Source organism: Biomphalaria glabrata, chromosome 8 (assembly GCF_947242115.1).
Source record: "Biomphalaria glabrata chromosome 8, xgBioGlab47.1, whole genome shotgun sequence".
NCBI classification, from domain to species: Eukaryota; Metazoa; Mollusca; class Gastropoda; family Planorbidae; genus Biomphalaria; species Biomphalaria glabrata.
In genome coordinates, this window is record NC_074718.1 from 25,236,335 (window position 1) to 25,259,517 (window position 23,183).

At 33.7% G+C, this 23,183-nt stretch overlaps 2 protein-coding genes across 4 annotated transcripts; both read right to left on the reverse strand.

The window, feature by feature from the left end:
* Positions 1–5,295: 5,295 nt before the first annotated feature.
* LOC106061850 (probable glutathione S-transferase 7) lies at positions 5,296–15,469 on the reverse strand. Of its 3 annotated transcripts, none has more exons than XM_013220078.2 (6): positions 15,312–15,469; positions 10,230–10,371; positions 9,935–10,027; positions 6,829–6,944; positions 6,438–6,542; positions 5,296–5,654 (listed from the first exon to the last, which is right to left on the reverse strand). In XM_013220078.2, exons 2-6 carry the CDS (start codon positions 10,366–10,368, stop codon positions 5,490–5,492), a joined length of 618 nt encoding a protein of 205 aa, XP_013075532.2. In that variant the 5' UTR covers positions 10,369–10,371; positions 15,312–15,469; the 3' UTR covers positions 5,296–5,489. The 3 variants fall into 3 exon arrangements, with proteins under 3 accessions (XP_013075532.2, XP_055894995.1, XP_055894994.1); XM_056039020.1 differs by having other exon boundaries at positions 15,198–15,392; XM_056039019.1 differs by lacking the exon at positions 15,312–15,469 and adding an exon at positions 14,329–14,355.
* Positions 15,470–19,001: 3,532 nt separating this feature from the next.
* Positions 19,002–23,183, reverse strand: LOC106061875 (probable glutathione S-transferase 7). The gene is made up of 6 exons (XM_013220100.2): positions 23,024–23,183; positions 21,341–21,482; positions 20,853–20,945; positions 20,621–20,736; positions 20,417–20,521; positions 19,002–19,406 (listed from the first exon to the last, which is right to left on the reverse strand). Exons 2-6 carry the CDS (start codon positions 21,477–21,479, stop codon positions 19,242–19,244), a joined length of 618 nt encoding a protein of 205 aa, XP_013075554.1. The 5' UTR covers positions 21,480–21,482; positions 23,024–23,183; the 3' UTR covers positions 19,002–19,241.

Sequence of the window (23,183 nt, forward strand, 5' to 3'; positions counted from 1 at the left end):
TCATTAAGTGTAAAAATGTTCCGGATATTGTTTTATAAAACATGAATTATGCCTAATGATTGTTTGAAATCGCATAATTTACTAATATTACACTTATATTATTTGACAATGCGTCACTATAATTTGGTTATCAATATCAAATTGTTCCGTATTTTCATCTTTAAACAAATTATAAAAATATCGACAATAGGTTGTTCAGGCCTTTAAAAAAAAGTAATTTACTAGAATTGATTACTGAAAATTACTTTTTAGACATTTAATTTTCTTGCTGAAACATAACATAGAAGTTTTGTAATCGATAAAGAATGTTCCGGATTTTGTTTCTTACAAATCGTCGCCAGAAATGTCCGAATTTATTTAAAAATCTACTAACGCCAAATAATTGTTTGAACTCCCTCTTCTAATTAATAAACAAATAATCTTCTCATTAACGAAATAATGTTTTTACGGATTTTTATGAAAAATATTTTAACTCACTACTCTCTTACAGTACATTTAACTTTCTACCTAAAACATTAAAAAATCTAATTATCGTTAATATTATGTTCTGATTTTTAAGGAAAACAGAATCCAAACACCAAAGTAAGGTATGAAAATCTCTCCACGTGTCTGTAGTACATCTAATTTTTATACGAGACCATCCAAAAAATTTAATTAACGGTATTACATTTATCTGAAATTCTCTTTTTCTTTTACTATTTTTACAAACATCCGGAACAATCTATTATATAAACTTTTCAATTGTGTTCATACCTAAAAATTATTGCGATGTTTTGAAACGTAAAATAAAGGTTAATCAATTTTTAATAACTTTTAGTTGTTTTTTTTAAATCAAGATAACGGACAGACCGACTGACAGACAAAACGCAAAAACAATGTGGCTTTGATCCTTTTTAAATAATATCTATTAGAACTCAGTGCACCAATGTCTATGAACCCTCGTTAAATATCTCGTGTAAATAAAGACATTTTTTTTATGGTACCGGTACTAGCCTATTGTGAGGTAATGGAATTTTTTTTCTTTGACGTCATATGAATGGACTCTTTAAATGTAATGTTAAAAGAACGCACTCGGTGCACCAATGTCTATTAACCCTCGAAAAAATTGCTTGTATTAATGAAAACATATTTTAGTCTAACTAAGCCGTGTGACGTAGTGTTTTTTTTTCCTTTGACGTCACATGGAATGAATTCTTTAAATGAAATGCTAAAAGAACGCACTCGGTGCACCAATGTCTATGAACACTCGAGAAATGGCTCGTGTTGATAAAGGTGATTTTTAGTCTAGCTAGGCCTTGTGACGTAGTGTTTTTTTTTCCTTTGACGTCATATGGAATGAATTCTTTAAATGAAATGCTAAAAGAACGCACTCGGTGCACCAATGTCTATGAACACTCGATAAAAGGCTCGTAATGATGAAGACGATTTTTATTCTAGCTAGGCCGTGTGACGTAGTGTTTTTTTTTCCTTTGACGTCATATGGAATGAATTCTTTAAATGAAATGCTTAAAGAACGCACTCGGTGCACCAAAGTCTATGAACACTCGATAAATGGCTCTTATAGATGAAGGCGATTTTTAGTCTAGCTAGGCCGTGTGACGTAGTGTTTTTTTTTCCCTCTGACGTTATATGGAATTAATTCTTCAAATGAAATGAAAAAAGAACTCGGTATAGTAATGTTTATTAAGCCTCGTTATGTGACTCGAGTTTAAAAAAGGAATGATATTTTGATTTAGATCTAATCTAGATTTTTTAAACTAGATCTAGATTTTTATTACAGTATATCTAGATCTGGATTTATATTCTAATTAAAATTATTTTAGAGTCTAGATCTAGAATTTCTAGATCTAGTTTAGACTAAAATAGACTAGATTAAGATGTAGAATTTCAATTTCTAAACTTAAAGTGTAAAAAAAAAGTGTAGATTTTCATTTCCAAACGTTTTGATCAATATTGTAATGTTTTAATATACTAAAACTAATCTACTATTTTTTTATTAAATTTAAATTTACGGCAAATGAATCTTTGAAACATTATTAATTTTGAACATCGGATGGCTGCCTGGTCGTGCGGTTTGCGCGCTGGACTGTCGTTCAGATTTATGGATGGCCCAGGGTTCAAACCCTGCCCGCTCCCATCCCCCGTCGTCCTGCGGGAGGTTTGGACTAGGAAGTAATTATCTTCAACTCTGAAGGAACATCCGAAACGTGTAAAACATTTTACATCAAAATTAAATCACCTCTGCGAATATGCAGATCCGACAGGGATCCGACTTCGACGGGGGCCGCCTCTGAGTTTGTGTAACACAAACTCTCTTTGTAATATTGTTTATTTTTATATTGAAGAGGTGATTTTTAGCTATAAACCCCGGTGGAGGGGGGTTTTAAACACAAAACTCCTATTGGCTACGCTCATAGAATCTGGTGACTGATGTATGGATAGCCTTATATTGAAGAGGGATTTTATCATAAATTTCGGAGGGGGTTTTAAATCAAATCATTCTTAGCTATGCTCTTGGAATTTGGGGATTGCCATTTGCATTATTATTTTTTTTTTGGTTTTGTTTTATAGAAGAGGGGGATTTGACTGCAAACCCCCCCTGGTTAAGGTTTTAAATTTAACCCCCCTTGGCTGCGCTGGGGCAAGTGATGGTTTAGTATTAAAATCTCTCCTAAAATAAACAGAATCAAAGCAAAAATCAGTCACTAAATTCCGGTCCCCCCACAGGAAGGGGGGATTTCATTCATTCATTCATTCCCGTCCAAGTAGTAAAGTAAAGGGTTAAGAGTAACCAAATAAAAAAAAAATAAAGAAATATACTAAGTACCAGCTGGATAATTTGTTAAGGAAGGATAAATACCCAAACTCATTTTGGAACTATTTTTGTAGATATGAAAATGAACGATCGAGTAAAAACTACCAATCTGAGGAGTTGCTTTTGTATTCAGTTAGTTCTAAATGTAATTACATGTTGATTAGAATAAAAAGTCTTAAGCCCCCCCCCCCCCAAACAGTCTAGAAAAAACACAGTTCATGTCGTGTCGTTTTACATTGCATCTTTTGCGTAAAACTATTGGGCTATTATTGGCTTGGAAGAAAGTCTGTGCAGTGTAACTTCTCAAATGGTTACGTTCGGACATTTAATATTGATATTCGTCTATTCTTATGGCTTTACTACGAAACATCAAGTGATGCAAACATCTCGACGTTATAGAGTAAAACATGCACTTTGTAACAATGGCACATTTTTTTCTAAGAGACTTAAAAACATTGCGCTAGTATTCTAAAGAAGCGTCTCCGTGGGGCATCTCTGTTACGCCGACCAGCTTTCAGCTCACTAAAAAAAGATCGCATTTGGCATATGTTCGTCCCCCATAGGATACATGCCCTGCCCATAGCGTGACTGTCGGACTATAAGTTCATACCGGCATTCGCGAATATATCGCTGTTTGTAGTGCAGTCTTGGCAATAACTGTCTTGCCACCGTATGCCCATGATGAAAGCGTTGAGGAAGTCTTAGTTGCTTTCTGTAAAGTACCCATGTACGATTTATTTCGCCAGACTCTCGCTTTGAGGCGCCCAAAATCTCTGATCAGACACTTAACCTCCCTGAAAAAAAAAGCGTGATTTGATACTATGCTTCCCAAATATGTTAAGTTGTATACTACGTTCATGGGTTGTTCATTCACGGTGATCTTTAGGGATGTGTAGATTTTATTGGGGGACTTCTGGAACATGACTTCCGTTTTTCCGAAATATAGTTAAACCATGGTTAAACCAAAACATGCGGCACCGTACGCAAATTCGTTAACCGTGCGCTGGAGATGAACATATTGAATAGGACTAATTCTCCAGCAAAATAAAATATTACCCTGCATCAAAGGACTATGTTAATTAGTCTTAGCTATTTAAACTGGTAATAGTCATTTGCTTTGAAAATGAAAACTTAATGGAAACTTGTATCGACTCGCGGGCACGTTGCCCTGCCTCATCGTGGCGCCCGCGTGGAAACGGCCATTAGAGGAAGTGGATAGGCTAAATGGGTAGCAACACAAGACTCCCGTGGGGATGCCCACGGGTAGACGAGAGTCCACCCATTGTAGAGGCGGGGTTGTAAAAAAGTCCCCACGAACACGCCCCACATCCATGCGCTGTTCCTCAAAGGGACCGTTACATCAATGGCGGTTCCCGCACAGCTAGCTTGGTACAGCGAAGGAAAATGGCGGAGGCTCCCGGTGCCCTCGGCCTTCGGCCATGTGCAGCCAAGCATGCGTCAGGGCCAAAGACATTGGAAACAGCAATGTTTTACATAGGCATTGACTTGGGTCTCTCTCAAACAGAAGTGTGTTCTCACAGGTTTTTTTTTTTTACTGTTTGGCGTCCAAGCAGGTTTTTTTTCCAACTTAGAGCTCGAAGAGCCTTCGGCTCAGCTCTTGGACATCAACAAGGTTCGTACATAAAGGTGAAAGGATCCAAGAAACCAATGAGCACATTTTACAATCAAACATATTCAGAACTTGTGTCTAAACGTTGTTGTTGTTTTAAACTTCTAATGTTTATTTTTGTCAATATTAAGAGACATGGAAGAAAAAAATACTTCCATGCAATATTCTATTTTCATTCTTGACCAAAGGTCTACGGTATATGATGTGTGGCTGAAGGACAAGAGTGGCTTGGCTACTTAGCAAGTAGACTCGAGCAGAGTAACGTTTACAGGTACCCCCATACTCCTACAATTGTTTATACTTAACCTGTTTAGTATGGTATGGTAAGTATGGTATACCTATCTTGTGCTAAGAAAATATAAGTGACATTATAACATCATAATTCCTAAACCATTAAATCGAGAAAAAAAAAACCCTTTAATCGAGGGATTAAATTGTTAATTTTTTTTTTTGGTACCAGATGTGTTTGACAGATGTGGTGGTATAAGTTGAATGGCTTCAGCTCTGTATTCAAACAAGTTTAATGTAAGCTTTTTTTTTTTTTAAAAAAAAAAAAAAAAGAAGAGTTGACTTTGTTTCCTTAAGTGTGACTATTTCCAATGTTTCTTACACTATAAGTGTAGTGCCTAGATTGTGTTTGTTGTATAGACAGTGTAACAAAATTATTGCCATTAAATGCTGACAAGCTCCTTATTAGGTTTTAGAGTTGTGCTTCTTTCCACACATTCCTTTAAGAATGAAGTAACAATAAAATATCAGAACACAATGTCAAATATTTACAACATCTCCAATAATGAACTCAGAAGAAACAAAAAAGTATATCAACAAAGTTTAACATAAGAGAATAGCACAACTTTAAAATCTATTTTAATATCTTTTTTTTTCCTTAATAATAATATAAAAATAGTTTTTGTTTTCAATGCTCCATGAACTGGTAACAATCACAACATTAGAGGAAATGACAATATAAAACAAACACTAACAGCTGTTGAGTATCAGGGCCTAGTAGTTCTTCCTTAAATTATATGCGTTTTTACTAGTAGCCTAATTTTCTGTTTCTTTCCTCTCTGCCAGATAGGCTTTGATCTTTTCATTACTTTCTACTTTATTCTGAAGCTCTTGCAATAGTGGGTAACTATCCAAAGATAAAACACCTCGCTTGCCAAAAGCATAGGTTAAATCATAGACAAAGAAGTCTGCTAGTGTTAGCTGTGAACAAAAAAAAAAAAAACAAAAAAAAAAAATGTATTTGCAATTCTCTTTTGTAACCTCCCCCCCCCCCCCCATCACAATATTATCAGAACATTCAAATACAGAGATGCTAACACATCTGTCAAATGATTTGCAGTGATGAGAGATGTAAACAGGAAGTTTACTTACACAATGGCTTTGCAAACATTCAAGCTTTTGAAAAGATGATTGGAGAATGAAAGGGAGTAAATTAGAAATGAAAGTTTTTACTTTATTTTCCATTTGAGATGTTTTTGTTTGTAAACCTATAAAAATGGGAGACAACTTTATATTGGGGTCCTGTTAGTAAGCTTCAAGCTTCACGTTAAATACTTTTGTGAATCTATTATTGAAATTAAGTTATATTGTGTATTAATATTGTGTGTTCAATCTTTTCATGATTTTTATTTAAAGAATTACAGTGTTTTATTTCACAGAGGAGTTTCATCATCAAAATATATATCTCCATCATAACCAAAATACATATCTCCATCATAACCAAAGTATATATCTCCATCATAATGGGACTATGTATTCAAAGCTAAAGATATCCGGACATATTACCCACCAGAGTCCATCATTACAAGATCTTTATCATATAATAAAAAACTTCGTAAAGTTACTTTACAAATATAGCAAGCTGACCTTACTGAGTATTTAAAGATGAAAATTTGTAAAAGAATAAAAATAATAAATATATTTATGTATATAAATAGTTTTTGTTAATTCTAGTATCAGAAATGTTAGTAGTATTAAACTTACAGCCTCGCCAACAAAATAGCCAGTACCACTTTCTTTCAGTAACTTCTCAAAGAAAGCTAAATACTTTGGTGCCTCCACTTCTTTTAAACTCTTGTTGAGTTCAGCCTAGAAAAGGAAAAATGGAAAGTGGCTGTATGTCTTGATATGTACATTCATGGTAAGAATGACTGACTGTCAAAATGTTTTTCAAAGCATTAACTTAACAATCAACTTGAATGGAACATAATGTTTCTCATTTTAATGCTAACCCTGCAGATCTAATGGAGATTTTAAGTTTTTGACAATGTTTGATAGCCAGATTAGATATTCCCTTTCTCTCTACTATACTTTACATAGTATAGGTGAAAAGGTCAACGACGACACATCTTTAAGAATGTCAATCAAAACTTACTTTCTTAGCTTCATCTTTTTCATGATATGATTTTACAGCAGCACTCAAAAAGTCCATTCCTAGCTGGACAACCTGATCAATCTCTAACCCTTCCAAATTGGTTTTACCATAAAATCCTAGAAAAAAAAAAAAAAAAAGAACATGAACATCAACTCTAATAACTATTTATACATTTCTAAAACTATACATATTTTTAAAGTATGATTCTAATTGAGAGAAAAGAAAAAGAAGGTGTCAGAAATTAGTTGCTGCAGATATGAGAGTCGCAAGTCCTGGCTGTAACAATATTTTTTAACATGGGATGGAAATTCTGTTCTGAGTTCACCAAGCTTTGAATATTTGTTTACAGCTTGAGGCAAGTAAGCCTTTGAGCTCAGTGGCGTAGCTAACGATGTGTGGGTGGTGCAGGCCGCACAGGAAATCAAGTAATGAGGGGCATCAAGCTAAGGAGATTCTTCTTCTAGCCAGTTTTTTGCTACTGAGCTGTCAGCTCTTTTGTAGACTGTGCCAAGGAAAAATAGTGTGCTGTTTTCTTCATCTTTAGACACAATCGAAAACCAAGCGTTGCCTTTGATCAGAGAAGGTATGAGAACTACTCCCACAGCAGCTTGTGAAATAGACTCCAATATTGAACCTCTTAAATTAAGGCGAAAAATCAAGCATTTGAGGCTATAGAGAGATACAGAAGGTTAGAGGACAACCATCTAAATAAACTACTAGCACAGAGAAATTAGAAAAAACAAGCAAAACTTACTGACGAACTAGCCCTAAAACACCATCTACCCAATAACAGAGAAAAAAAACAAACCAGATTCTCAAACAAATCTCCTGGACTTAACTAAAAATAACCAACCATTAAAACACATTTAATTAGTAATACTCTAACAAAAGAATCAAATCCACTGGAGCTTTAAGTAGGCACGCTCTCAAAACAATTGAAAGCTATCCAAAAAACAGCCATCCACATATACACTGACGGATCAGCCTTCAAAGCCACAATCAATGCTGGTCTTGGTGCCTTCCTGGTCTTCCCCAAAAATAAACAAGCTAAGGACAAACTTTGTAAAAAATACACATTTGTATAACATATGAAGAAACACATACAAGTGTATTTATTTCGCTACTTTGTTTTTCTCCTATATGCTTTCTTACATAAACTCTTTCTCTCGTTTTACCATCGTTGATTAGACCCCATTAAATTAACTTAATTTTTAAGTTTGTAAACTTTAATTTGTGTTATATAGAAAGGGCAAGCGTTTATAAATACCAAGTTAAATGTAAGCTGTAGATTATTTGAATCAAATGAATTACATTTGTTTAGAGCCCTGAAGGCACGCACTTTTACACTTTCTTCAGAGATATAGGGTACAGTATTACTTCATTGTACAATGAGGGACAAAGTTGTGTTGGTACATTTCTTACTCAATTGTTCAGTACACTTGCTTCCCCTGCTTACTCTTCTCAACAAGATCAAGTACTACATCTACACTGAAATCCAGCAATAGATTTAATGAGTGATAGAGGTTATCTACGAAAATTGAAAAGTATGAGACGCTCACATTAAGTCATTGCTTGCTTGGAGGGAATTTGTAGTTTGTCTGTAAGGAACAGTATTGACAGCAAGACGAAAGATTTAATTAAACAATAGGGAATGAGTAAAGAGATTATCCAAAGAGAACCCTGGGCATCATTCGTTTTCTCTCAAAGCAAAATCTGGCACTCTGTGGGCATCACTAACAAATTAAAGAAGTATTAGAAGATCAAAAATCAAAGTGATTACATGGATTTAGTGAAATTATTATCCAAGTAAGAATTGCTGCTGACATAACATGTGCTTCGAACCAAGCTTAGTTCCACACCAAAGGCGTAAATATCCACAAAAACACAAAGCAAGTTTATTGTGATTTTGGACAATTACGAAAATAAGATGAAAAAAAATCTTGATGGTGTTCCTAATAATATTGACAAAAACTAATTTCCCATGGATAGAAAGTGAGTTCAACGATTGTCGCAGTTTCTTCAGAAGCCTCCAAGTTTTGAAACAAGGATCCGTTGAGCTCTTGAGTTTTATAAATACATATTCGTAGATGAATTAGTCTTGAATATCACTATCTTGATTTGGATATTTCTTACAATTGTGGTAAGTGTTGCTACATGCAAGCGAAATAGTTCTAAGCTTTAGCTAATCCAGAATTATGACACACTCATTAGGCAATTTTGTCTATTGAGCAAATGCTGATAGAAAAAAAGATTTTGATAAAATTATTGATAAATTGCTAGTAAGAAAGCACTAAGATTTATCTTTAGTATCTTTTTGTAAAATTTTTTTTTTCCAATTTTAGCAATACTTGAACATTGAATACACATTTTTTTTGGAGAAAAAAAAGAACGTTTTACTGTTTCCTTCTTTTTTTTTTGGGAGGGGAAGGGCATCATGAGGACCTGTCACACAGGGCATCATATACTCTTGCTACGCCAGTGTTTGAGCTTGTCACAAAATTCTCCTAAACATTCTCCAGAACTGAGTGCCCTGAACTTATGAAGTTTGTTTTTCCTTTGTAACAGGGAGGATCAATAAAAAGCTCAGTAAAAACATGCAAGCATGGGTTCTCATTTTTAATCTATCAACAAAGTATGTAGAAAGAAACAGTCATAAAATAAAATATAGAAAGAATCATTTGAGCACTGCAACTGGGGGGTGGGGGGGGGGGGAGAGAGAGATTCTATTTCAGGTACAAAACACCATTATAGTTGCAGAAGATAGTCATTGCTAAACTAATCTCCAGTCATAAATACAACATTGTGAAACATTAACAATTCTACTAGTGGTGTAAACAGCTGTATGCTTTTGAAGAAGAAAACAAACGAAATGATTTTATATCTTGGGAATTATTTATGAGATCATTTCTTTTCTGTATTCAAGACATTTTTTAATGTGAAAAAACCTTTCTGTCTAATTACAGTCTTGGCACATACAGTTGACACATCCATTAATGTAAGTTAACCTGCTAAAAATGTCTGTTAATCTTATGTTCAAACCTTTGAAATCTTTTTGTTTCTTCAAAGATAAATTGTTACATGCTTAAATTTAAAAAATTAAACTAACCAAACTCTCTAGCCACATAATTTGCTATAGCCACACTTTGAGCAAATCTCTTTCCATCTATCTCAATTACAGGAAGCTGTCCAAATGGAGTATCTGAAATAAAATATATTAAATTATGTCATTATATTTTTATTCTTTTTGAATGCACAAATTAAAAAAAAATCACTTATGAAATAATCGCTTGAATGTAATAATCTCTAGGCCTATGTTACGCAAATAAAAACTAGCCCCTACTTCTAAAAACAATTCTTAAGACAACATATAGATGTTGCTTCACAAGTTATTCAGCACTCACTTGGTTTCTCAGTGGGCCAAGTTTCTTTTGTGTGTCGCACATCTTCAAACTTTTGACCAGCAGCAGCCAGCATTAGGCGACTTACTTCAGCTCTACCTCTGGCATCAAAGTAGATGATCTTAATGTTTTGTGGAGCCATTTCCTGTAAAGAATAAATTGACTAATTAGTTGTTTTTTCATCATCATCATCAAACTCCATTTGAGTGAGGGCTAGAGAGGCTTAAATCCTCTCTTGCAAAAGCCCTGGACAGAAACCCTGCTGTCTTGCGTAGTCCGTACATGTCACCATACAGGTCAAGAATTTTTGGTTTCCCAGATCTGTCAAGGTGGAGATCAGCAAGTCTGGAGCAGCCATACAGAATATGAGGCACGGTTTCTTCTTCTTCCCCGCAGCGGGGGCACTGTGAATCGAAATTTGGCCATAGCCATGAGAAATATGAGCCAACAGGACAGTGGCCTGTCCTGCACTGTGCTATAATAGCTTACTCAGGCCTGGACAGCCTCCAACACGGGGAGGTACCGTCAGGGTGCCTCATGCGCTCCCAGACTCCACTGGCTTTTTCTGGACTTGTCCCAGCACTCAAACCACTTTTCAATTTCTGTTTTATGAATTATAGCCAGGGCATGAGGAAAACTTACAGCCTGTTCAGTTGGTGGAATTTGCCCACCCTGGTAGGCCAATGAGTCTGCAATAGTGTTGCCAGTCACACCTATGTGACTCGGTACCCACTGCATTATTACAGGGGTGCCATAGCGCTGCTTTATGTTGTGTGAGGCCATGATGACAGTGTCAATATTTGTTTTTTTATTAACTGATTTAAAACAAAGCAAGGTGTTTGATACAAACACACACTGGAATGTCATGTTCCATCTGAAGAAGTGATCTAAACTTAAGTTTTATCATAGCTAGTGCAAAGAATGATGCTTCACACTGATATATATATATATATATATATATATATATATATATATATATATATATATATATATATATATATATATATATATATATATATATATATATATATATATATATATGTAGTTGCAAACCAGCACAGTCAATACTTTCTCAGCTAAAAGTGTATATGCATATTCTTTCCTAATGTTGCACCGAAATGCAATCAATGTTTGTTCTTAAAATTAAAGTTCAACATTTCTGCCACTAGACAATTCAGCTAACTGATGTTCTTCCTTTCTAGTCAAGTTGGTAAGCTGGCAGCTAAATAGATTTTTGATCCAGTTGTAACTTGCAATGTTATCTGTTGGCAAGTATCCGTCAAAGTATTCTGCCATCGCAAAAAATTGTCGTTGTGTCATAGATTCTCAGGATCATTGGTTGGAAACTTTAAAATGAAGATTGGCCTTTTCTTTGAAATGTGTGATAAAGTAAAGAAATTGAAATACCAATGATGACTGGCTTGATAATTGAAAGAATGACGTTGATAAATCAATTTGATATTTATGTGCAAAACAAAATTCTATTACAGGACTGTTAACAATCATTTGCTGTTATGCCAAGCTGCATTAACAATGTAGTCATCATAGAATAGTTCATAATAGACATTTTTAAACTCAATAAAATTTAAAAAATAGTGAAAGGCAAGCTGATTATTATTCAAATTATCTGATAAAATGGCTTTTAGTGGAAAAAGTTATCTTAAATTGTATACAATTTTCATCTTACTGCGGACCCAGCCCTAGTACTGTCATCTCAGGGTCCATTGAAAACAGATTTGAAAACTATTGATCTTAAATTATGATGATGATCTCTTGAGTCTGAGAGTTTATCTCTGTCTAGTGTCTATGTTCAAAATAACAAAAATTAAACATTCTCATATAGACATATAGTTAGTATGGTACCGTTAGTCTATAGTCATAGTCTATGTCTATAGTATAGTATAGATTAATAGATCTAGAATCTAGCTAGATCTAATCTAGTCTATAAATAGTATAAAATCTATTTACTTTATGGCGGAAAACAGATTTCCTATTGAAAATGCATTTTTGTAGTTCAAGATTCATTTTCTACATAAAATAGATCATCCATGTAAAATTTGATTTACTGATGGATAGATCTATGTTTGTGTAAGCTTCATTAGCAAATGTTTTTTGAAATACGTTTTTATAATCAATTTGTGCGTTTGTGAATACCAGCAAGTATGCACTAAAGGACGGACAACATTTACTTTTGGATTTTAGTGCTCCCGTTTCAAAAGGTAAGAAACATTTTTTTTATATAAAATTCATGTATAAAATACATGCTTACCATTTAGAAATGGATGTTCTACGTGATAAAGAAAAAAAAAAGTGAATATATTGGTTCATTTGTCTTATTTTTAAAAAAAATAGCCTCGATGTCATTTCCGAGTTTTTTTCCGTCCGTAAACATCATGTACAATTATTTTTTTTAAATATCATTTAAATAACACAGATTTTACAATTTAAACACATTTTTTTTAAATTTCTGTAGTAATAACGAATTCTTTTTAGTTCTTTTTGAAAAAAGAAAAAAAAAACTTTAATTAAAAAAAATTTTTTTTAACCAATCAGAACGTCGGTCGGCGGAACTTAAATTCATGACCAATTTTTCAACATGGTGTTTTACTAGTCATTCTCTCGGGAATAACTCGTAGCGATAACATCTACGAAAGGTAATTAGAGACTTTATCATACACAGATCGTTTAGTTTAAAATATTGACTTCTTAGGCATTTATTTTGAATTTATAGTAGGCCGTCGGCTTTCTACTGTTTTATTTCATTGGATGCCTCGCGCGCTATATAAAAAAAAAAACTCGGGTTTTTGGCACTAGTCTCACTAGAACTAGGCTAGATCCATATTATATACTGATATATTCTAATATTGTCTAGGTCTAGATCTAGTAAGACTTTACCATGTTTTACGTCTTAACATAAAAAAAATTAATTGATTATTAAATTAAACTAGCAGAACTAGTAGGTCTATAGATTAGATCTAGAGATCTAATACTTATACTAGCTCTATACAGACAGCGCACACACGTTATTATTGTTTTTTTCTTTAGGATTTAGACTATTTACAAAGTTGCTTAGATAATGGGGGTCTTCTAGACCTAGATAACAATAACTAGATATAGATTTACGTCTAAAATAAATTGATCATTAAATAAAACTAGCGAAACAGATATGTAGAGATTAGAGATTTAATACTAAATCTACTAGACAACGATCTGCATTTAGATCTATCTAGATCTACTCTAAATAAACATTCCCGATCTAGATATATCTAGCTCAAATCTTAAAACGTAAAAATTAATAAACATTTAATTAATTCTAGAAATAATTGTGTAGACTAGATCTACTAGATTCTAGATCTAGATCTACACTTTGTCAGATTGCTAAAGTAAAACCTCGTACACTCCGCACTGTATATTTCTATAAATTTCTTCAATTATCTTGCAGATCTACCACATACTGTATTATTTAAAAAAAAAAACACAACATTTTAATCAATTTAATGTAGATCTAGATTTCTAGATCTAATCTATTAAATTCAAGTATAATTATTATGTTTGTGATTACTAGATATATATAGATTTAGATTCAAGATCAACATCTAGATCTAGTCTGGTCTAGATCTACAAATTTAGTCCTCGCTCCAAAGAATAAAAGCATTACAGTAATTAGACACTTTATTAAATACCATAGTCATAGATCTAAATCTAAATACATATAGCCAAAATGTATATAATATAATATATATTATTCTATAAAGTTAACGAAGTCTAATATACAGATCTGAATCATACTATCACTATCATGGCTGTTTAAGGCACATTCAAACATTCAACATTCATAACATTGTTTTATTCACATTTAGACTAGTTACATTCTTACAAGTTATTTATAATAATCTACTAAATCCAGATCTATTGTTTGTTAGTCTACAATATACTTTAGACATCAGTTAGATCTAGGATTCCAAATGTAGCAGATACTCACTTTGAAACTTTGACTTGAAGCTTTCTGATATAGATCTAATAGTAATCTTAGTTATTAATCATAAATATTTAAAAATAAATTTTAATTCTTTTTCTTAAAATCTTCTACAAGTATACTTACCTTGTGACACATTCTTCTTTTAATATTTTTTGTTGTTTTGAGAAATTCATGGATTAATAGACATTTCTGTGAGTGATGGATTTTCTGTGAGTGATGGATTTTTCATGTTGAGGGGTAAGTGTGATTGACCTATTTTTTTATGGGTAAATAATTGTCTGATGCTAATGATTTTATTTTTTTTTAATTCCTCTATGCTTAGGCATTAAAATTGATATATATAATATGTCAAAACTGTAACTGGTTTTGTTATTAAGCATGATTATAAGTTATAATTTGCAACTTTTTTTTTTACATTGAGGGTGGGGTCTAGGGGGGCTCAATTAATAGGCATAAATGTTTTTTAAAAATTAGTTTTTGAATTTTTTTCTAATGTTCTATGAATATACTTTACTTTGTGAAACATTTTTCTGTAAATAACATTGTGAATTTGTGAAATTCATGGATTATTGGACATATCTTCTGTGAGTGATGGATTTTTCATTTTTAGGGGTAAGTGTGTTTGACCCAATTTTTTAATATTAAATAATTGTCTGCTGCTTCTGATTTTATTTGTTTTGAATTCCTCTATTCTTGGGCATCAAAAATGATATATAATATGTCAATAAAAGCCAATTTGAAATTGTTCAAAAAAATAGCCCTAAAAGTAGAATGTTGAGAGCTCACTCTGTTTTCCGCCTTATAGCATTTTAAAAATATTAATATGCATATCATAATAAGCCGCATTTAAATAATTTAATAGACTCATAATAATACTAATACATAACATACTAATACTTTTATAACTATACACTATTACTATAATAAACTATAATAGTTAATACAGTAGGCCTATCCTATACTTATTCAACTTATTGTAATTCAATACTAACTTATTTCTAACTGCTACTAGATCTAGATCTAGTAGTGTCTAACTAAACTGATTGAAGTTATAACTATCTCTTCTATACCCTAAGACGGCAGATCTTTATCTATGATAAACTTACTATATATATCTAGATCTAGAGGCTTTACTTTGAACTTTGAACGATAGGATGAAGATGCTCGTGATAGTGATATGCGAATTTGGTAGAATTGTCTTTTTAGTTTATAGTGATTTACTTATGTATTTTTCTTCCGATGAAGAGTGGGGCACTCGCATACACTCGTCTATATAAAAAAGGCATAGACATAAATAAGGATATCGTATCTTATATAATACAGACGTTACTTCAAAAAAGAAGATGATTACAATACACCAGTAGTGCGCCAGTAAAAAAAAAATTACCTCATCCAGGGGCGGACTGGCTATATGGGCATTCGGGTGAATGTCCGCGCTCACCTTACTTTTATAAAGGATTTTAAATTCTTTACAGACTTTACAGATTTATAGGCTTTATGCTAGCCACATTATCCGAAATATTAGATTCACCTCTAGGACTACGGTGAAAGGCGCGGACTGGGTATCAAAATCGGCCCTGGCATTACCATGCAAACCGGCCCACAAGTTGCATGTCCTAGGCACTGGCGGATCGGGGGGGGGGGAGGTCCTATTTTTAAGCAGAAATCATAGTGTGTGAACAAAATTGAGACTCTTTATAATATAATCTACTTATAGATATTTGAACCCATTAGTATATTATGCCGCACCACACTATAATCTCAAATTAGATCATTAGTAGGCTAAATATAAATGAAAAGGTTTGTACCATGTGGTATGGGCAATAGATGTAATCACCCCATCCCACCCGGCAGATCAATACTTTTTCTTTTGTATTATAGTTAGGAAATTACACATATTTTTTTTACAAAAAAAATATATACATAAAATCTGTCACTAATGTAAGTTGTATATGCTATAAATTACATTTTTATATCAAGTCGCCCCAACCCATATTCTTTAATGCCAAAATTCAATCATTAGCAATAATTATAAAAAGGAGAGAGGCCTCAGAGAGGACTCTTACATGATAATCTTTTCCACTCTACCGGCCCCGACGAAAACACGACGTTTTAAAACAGAATAGTTAAATATGGCGACAGAGTCTATGTAATTGCGCATAAATTTACAATAATTATTGAAATAATATGCTTTGGTATATTTAGAATTGATAAAAAAAATTTAAGTAGAAAAGTGACAATTGAGATGAGTTCTGAGACCAAATATTTTCTAGTCGCCTTTTCCCAACCTTTACTCAATCTGAGATTTTTCTATTGTATCAATAACTTTGGGACTATAACTCACAATTTTATACTTCAATCCTCAAATGAAAAAAAAAAAAATAAAGAGAATAGATTAGAATCTACTTGGTCGTTTTGAGTTCTTCTCCGTCTTTCGATTTTTTGTTTGTTCAGAGCTTTGTATTCTAGTTCTTGAACAAAACGAAGTAACAAACAAGCATATTGAACACAATGATTAACTTATATATGAGTTGTTTTTTTTTAAATATTATTTTTCAGACATTTTTTTTGGCGGCGACCCTCAAAGATTTAATCTAAACATGTGAAGTATCTTTTCTTTTCAAGGAACACATCTGTTGTACTATAAATTTACATAATAATTTTTAAAAGTTATACCATTATTCAAAGGGTTCTTAAAAATAAAACATTTTGCGCGAGTTAAAACAGTCGAATATCTAAAAAGCGTTTAATCATGTTTCTGTAAGCGTCTTATTCTGGCCAATAAAAGCCTACTAAAAGAGGTCTCGCTTAACATGAAGATAATATTACGATAAAAACGCGTAATAAATATATACTTACACTACTTGTATCTTGATTGACACTCACAATAATGAGCTGTAGATGTCAGGAGAATGCTTTTCTGGCTGTGAAGAACGCAAGAAGACGCTTGGCGTAGGGGATCCGCCCCGAACCCCGCTGGGGGAGATTGCAGTGCTTCACCAGACCCCCTAGCTAACAATGGAAGGGCCACCAAAATGAGTTTTGTTTTTGCCGAAGTTTGAGAAACACTGCTCTAGTTGTAATGTGACCACTTTTTTCACTTTTTTGTTATTCTCTGTTATATATATTGTTATAAACCTGGTTGTGACTTGTGACACAGATGGGGGTAGTGCTGTGTGTTTTAGACTACGCAAATTGCTCCAGGCCAGCGCTAGATGAGCAGTCAACGCGTGACAGTGCACGCCAGTTCGGCAAAGTCACGTGTTGTAAATATTACGCACGAAAGTCACGGCAAATGTGATCAACCAGTGGCCAAGCGACGTTCCATCCGATTCTAGGAGGCCTATAGAGACCCTCAATAAGAGTGAGTGTGTTAGAGTCAAGACACTTCACGTTACCTCGCAGTGTGACCAGTACGAGGCGATGTCAGAACCAGCACGGTGTGTGAAGTCAGTCCGGAACAGTGGCAAGGTTTTTATACAGTCAGTGTTAATGTTGTTGCCAATTGTGATGTATTTGAAATTAAACTGTTACTGATACTTTGGAACCCTGAGTTGTGAGGTTCTTTAAGTTCGTTGTGTCGTGTGTTGCAGTTTGTAGAGAGCCCGGAGAGTGGAGAACGTTACGCAATATTTAATTGTCGGCTCATATTCTTGTTTCCTACACTTTGACTCAACGTCAACTGCAATAGTGTTGCAAGACACAGTTTCGAAATCAGATGCAAAGCCAATTACTTGTTAAAAGGCATCAAAAGATGTACATGTATATTCATAAATCTGCACCTTCGAGGATATGCGTTAGTGTTTCTTCGCCAGTTAACATGGTTATAAATGGCAATGTGAATGTTCCTTCGTGAACAATATCAAGAGGTTCAACAAGGTTTCTGAACCGTTTGCGCCTAACTGGCGAGGAACCTATTAGTAGTTCTATTGCATTTCTTAGCAGATGATTCTAGCAATTTTTGCTTTTTTTCATCTCAATAAAATGTAAGGTCAGGGCAAATCAGAATTACCGGACATGCCAATTTGGTGGTCCCACCGGCCCACTGGGATACCTGCTCATTACGTCAGTCCAACCCAGTCCAGGATTTCTCTGTCACAAAGTCATTCAAAAATCATTATTATTCAAGCAGTTATAAAACGAAATGAAAAGGTAAAGGAGGAAAAAAAATGCCGGAGCCCCCTTCCAAGAGGTGCAGTAAAATTATTGATGTACTTGTCAGTTTGGCACCAACGATTCAATCAGGAACCTTGTTGAATCTCATGAGAACTTTCATGAAAGAAAATTCAAAACTCCATTTACTCCTGAAGATCAAGTCACTTTAAAAAAAGTTCCCCTTTCAGACCTTGCAATCTATAGGGCTGATGATGTTAAGGTCATCTGTTTCGACCAACGGTTAACGAGAAAGGTGTCATGTTTCATGTGGCCAGCACAACTACCAACCGCCTTTACTTTCCCCAAATCAAGTACCCATTACAGTTGGATTGACTCAAGGGGCGCCCTAAAAATGTTAACTCCCAGTCTTCACCGAGATTCGATAATTTATAGTAGGCCTACACAAACTCACATGCTGGTCAGTGTAGGCCTAAACAAATTCACAGGCTGGTCAGTGTGGGCCTTAAAAAGTAAAAGGCTGGTCAGTGTAGGCCTAAACAAAGTCACAGGCTGGTCACTGTAGCCATAAATTAGCAGCTATACAATATGGAGTAAGTTAAAAGTAATATTTTTTTATTGATGTAGTTCCACTTTCAAAATCATTCATTTACTTTCTCACAAATAAAAAAAAAAAGAAAAAAAAAAATACATGCATTTTATTTAGGCCTATCTAGATTTATAATAAAATATATTGTGTCTATAACACAGATATGGCCTTTGCATCCAGATTTACATTTGGACCTAGTTATAGTAAGAAAACTACTGAACCAGTTGTGTTACTATGCTAAGTCTAGATCTTGCTCAATCTAGATCTAGATTGACGTTTCCTTTAAACATCAACAATGACAACTAGCTTTCATGCACAGAAACTAGTCCAGATTTTAGTTCTCTGTTTCTTTCCTCTGTGCCAGGTAGGCTTTGATATTGTTGTTGCTTACAACTTTATTGTAGAGTTCCTGAAGGCCCGGGAAGCCTTGAGATGGCAGCATGTTTTGTTTCTTGAGGAAATACATTAAATCATAAACAAACAGGTCCGCCAAAGTGAGCTGTGAAAGTAACAAGAAAGAAAAATACTTAAGAAAAAAAGTAACAAAGCTTATATACAGTGAAATAGTATCATTTAGTTTTTCTAAATGCGCTCTGATACTCTCATTTGTCTGGACCATTTGGGAAGAGGAGGGGAAAGACAGACATGGGTGCCCGTGTAAATGTAACCGTGATCGCTTTATAAATGAATAAAAAAAAGTTTTGCAATTTGAATTCAAACTCAGGGTTCAAGCCTCCTTAAGGGGACTAATTCAATCTATATAACCACATCTTTAATGTACTATTTTTTTCCCTTGTTCATTACTACACAAAAAACTTAATTACCAATAGTTAATTAACTAATCTCTTTTAATTGATTTTTGTTTTGTCAGGCACTATAAATAATTGTTCAAAATTTCAACGAAATAACGTGTACAAACTTTTTACCAGACAAACAGAGTTAGAATTAGCTTTGTAAAAAAAAAAAGGCCAAACTTTGAAATAAAAAAAAGTAAATATTGATGTGTACATTTGTGGTATAACAATTTAATAAACTAGTAGACTTGCAAAGAAAAAATTAGATGGTGGCTGAACGAATATACTTTCTGGAAGTGGATGTGACCAAGCTTCATTTAAAAAGAAAAGGGAGAAAACTTAAACTGGAGATTTCCCAACGAAAAGTTAAGCATACTTAATATAACGAATTTCATGGAGTTTTAATAATAAGAACGAGTACTATATAATATTTCACTAAACTACGAAGGCCCAGTTATTACATGCGCAGTATTTAACAGATATAACGCAGACAAAACCGTTGTCTATAGAGTGTCGATTAGCGACTACTGACACCAGTTTACTCTCTCTGGCGTAAAGGAGAACATATCAACAGATGGCTTCCATAAGATAAGTCGATGAACTCTTATAATTTATTTAGAGCTAATCTACTTTCGAGGACTAGATAAATACTGTCATCTAGATCTAAGACAGGGCAAGACGACGAAACTTGAAGGTACATTTAGCTTATACTTACACCGCTACCCACAAAGTAGCCAGTTTTATTGTCTTTCAGTAACTTCTCAAAGAAAGTCAAATACTTTGGTGTCTCCACGTCCTTGAGGTTCTTTAAGAGTTCTTCCTGTCAGAGAGTGGAACAAAAAAAGGGAAGAAACATTTTACACTAACATCCATTGAAGAACAATAGGAAAATAAAGCGGGCGAAATAAAAATCACTAACTTTTTTCTTTGCATCACTTTCCATAAAATATTTCGTTGCTGCATTCCAAAAGTCTACCCCCAGTTGTATAACCTGATCAATTTGAAGACCGTCTAAGTTTGTTTTACCGTAAAATCCTGTAAAAAAATATAATATATAAATGATATTATTTATGTAAACAAGTAAACAAAAAAGTTTTGTTTAAAAATAACTTTAGATTCCATTTAAAACTATACATAGATCTATTAATTACCAAATTCTCGGGCGAGGTAAGTTGAAATGGCAACACTTTCTGCATATCTCTTTCCATCTATCTCTAGCACAGGAAGTTGTCCGAATGGAGTATCTGAAAGTTAAGTATGTACAATTTTCAATGTTTGTTAGACCATGATAAGACTTTCGTCTAGGGCGTAAATAATTATAAATAACTAGTTTTTTTTAAAAATGTATCCGGTGTGAAAGAAAGTGTTGATAAACTTTGTTTTTTAAAAGGTAAACAGTAATTTTTGTGCACTTTTTAGCACTGAAGAGTCAAATTTTCTTCCATTTGTAATTAATTTACCTTTTGGTATTTAGTTTGCAGCATTTAAGACCAACTAAGTGTCCTTGACATTGTTTAGTTCATCGTGAATATCCCCAAAATTTAAGAAACTTATTCATTATGTACACACCATAAATACAATCTAACAATAGTATAGTAATACATAGAACAAAACAAAGGTTATTCCATATAAAGCATACTAGGTTTTTCTGCTGGCCAGGTTTCTCTGGTAAATCTGACATCATCAAATTTTTGACCAGCTGCAGCCAAAACCAGACGACTGATTTCACCTCTTCCTCTGGCGTCAAAGTAGAGTATCTTGATATTTTTTGGCGCCATTTTCTGTAACATAAAAAAAATGTCATTCGAATATCTTTAAAAAAAAACTTGATTGACGTGTCAATTTTAGTTATGACAAAGCCCTTTTTTTCGGACACCACTTGCAGATGTAGCTTTCAGCGAGGGCAATCCAGCCTGTTTCATAAAATATCTTTTAGGAACTATTCTTATTCTGCTTCATTTTATGGAATAATATTAATTACCTAACATATTGACACTTGACTTTGTTCTTAAGAAGCTATTAAAAAGTATAATTAGAAAAAAATTACTTAAGTTACTGGTAGACCTACTCATGTTAACACACGCTTAATGAGAAGCGCGCGTCTGACGAAAAAAAAAAGTTCTCACAAATTTTGTATAAAAGAATAAAAAAAGATCGTAGCAAAAATTATGAAGACAAATTGAGATTGGCTGAAATATTTCTAAAAAAGTAAATGACAAGGTCATTGACTTTTGCCGCGAGGCTCGTGAAGAATTCCCCACAGTAGTATAGGGCCTACTTTATCGAAAAGGAAAAATGAGTTGATTCTAGAAATTATGGAAAAGTAAAATTAGGACGATAAAAGATATACAAAGGACTGAAGCTGGATGAGCTATCGTCATTCGAACTTTAATTGTTCACAGTTATTTCTACAAATTTCTACATAATTCTATTACTTAGTACTAGTTTTTTTGGAGCAACTACAATGTGGCGCATGAAAAAGTAGCCCCCTTATCCTAGTGAGGCAGAATACTTTTTCGTGCTCTATCCTGTAGGCATATAATGGTCCATTGTCCGTGCACAAGATAATTAAAATTCAGGATATCAATTTGTCGCATTAGTTTCAGTGTTTCCTTACAAACCCGTGAAGGCAATAACAATCACACCATTCTATCTTCGTCAGATTATGTTTCTAACTTAAATTGATAGAATGTTATAAGCAACGATTTTTAAAAAGTAAAACGTACATTATACATTTGTGTACAAACTAATGAATCTATCAGCTCTGTGTAGTATTGTTGACTGCATTATTTAACTTTATATATTATGAGGACCGGTACGAATAGATGCCTCAATGCCTGTCATATGGCACGCAATTTGTGGTAATGCCAGGGCCGATCTTGGCATCCAATCATCCCAACACTGGATTGAAAACTCAAAGAAGATGATCAATAACTCTCTTTATAACACTTAAAAAAATAAAACAACATTATATAAAGAGACTTGAAATGTGAGAATAAGCCTTTGGAGTTTTATTTACATGAAAATAACGTAACCGTACTTTGAACTAACAAGAAGCAGTATTTAAAATTAGGTTCAGATTTTCAAGGCAATAATGTTATTAGAAACTGAAGAAGTGATTTAAGATCTGCAGCGGTGTACGTTTTGCACTGAAAAAATCAATCAAGCGAATCAATAGATTCTGTTTGCATGAAGCTCAAAATATAGGCTGCGGTGACCTAGATTCAAACCTGGCACATTGTTAATAAATTGAAAAGTAAGAAATGCATTACTTAATGAATAAATACAATTAAAAAATCAAATTAAGCCTGAAGTTGATTACCTGTAGGGACGTGGAGAAGTCAAGCTAATGCAAAAATAAAATCGTTGTTAAGATCAGAAGAAAACTTTGGCTATGACGCAGCAAAAGCTCGAGGCGAGCTGGAATAGAAAGGTGTTATTAATAGAAACTTGCGAGAGTGTGCTGAGTTCAAGTTAGTAAT

Coding starts and splice junctions, on each gene's coding strand:
- LOC106061850 (XM_056039019.1), bottom strand. Junction 6,945..9,934: donor TTATGTGGCTAGAGAGTTTG/GTTAGTTTAATT, acceptor TTTTTTTTCTAG/GATTTTATGGTAAAACCAAT. Junction 6,543..6,828: donor AAAAAGATGAAGCTAAGAAA/GTAAGTTTTGAT, acceptor TTCCTTTTCTAG/GCTGAACTCAACAAGAGTTT.
- LOC106061875 (XM_013220100.2), bottom strand. CDS start 21,479: ATGGCGCCAAAAAATATCAAGATACTCTACTTTGACGCCAGAGGAAGA. Junction 20,946..21,340: donor CTGGCCAGCAGAAAAACCTA/GTATGCTTTATA, acceptor CTTAACTTTCAG/ATACTCCATTCGGACAACTT. Junction 19,407..20,416: donor GCTACTTTGTGGGTAGCGGT/GTAAGTATAAGC, acceptor TTACTTTCACAG/CTCACTTTGGCGGACCTGTT.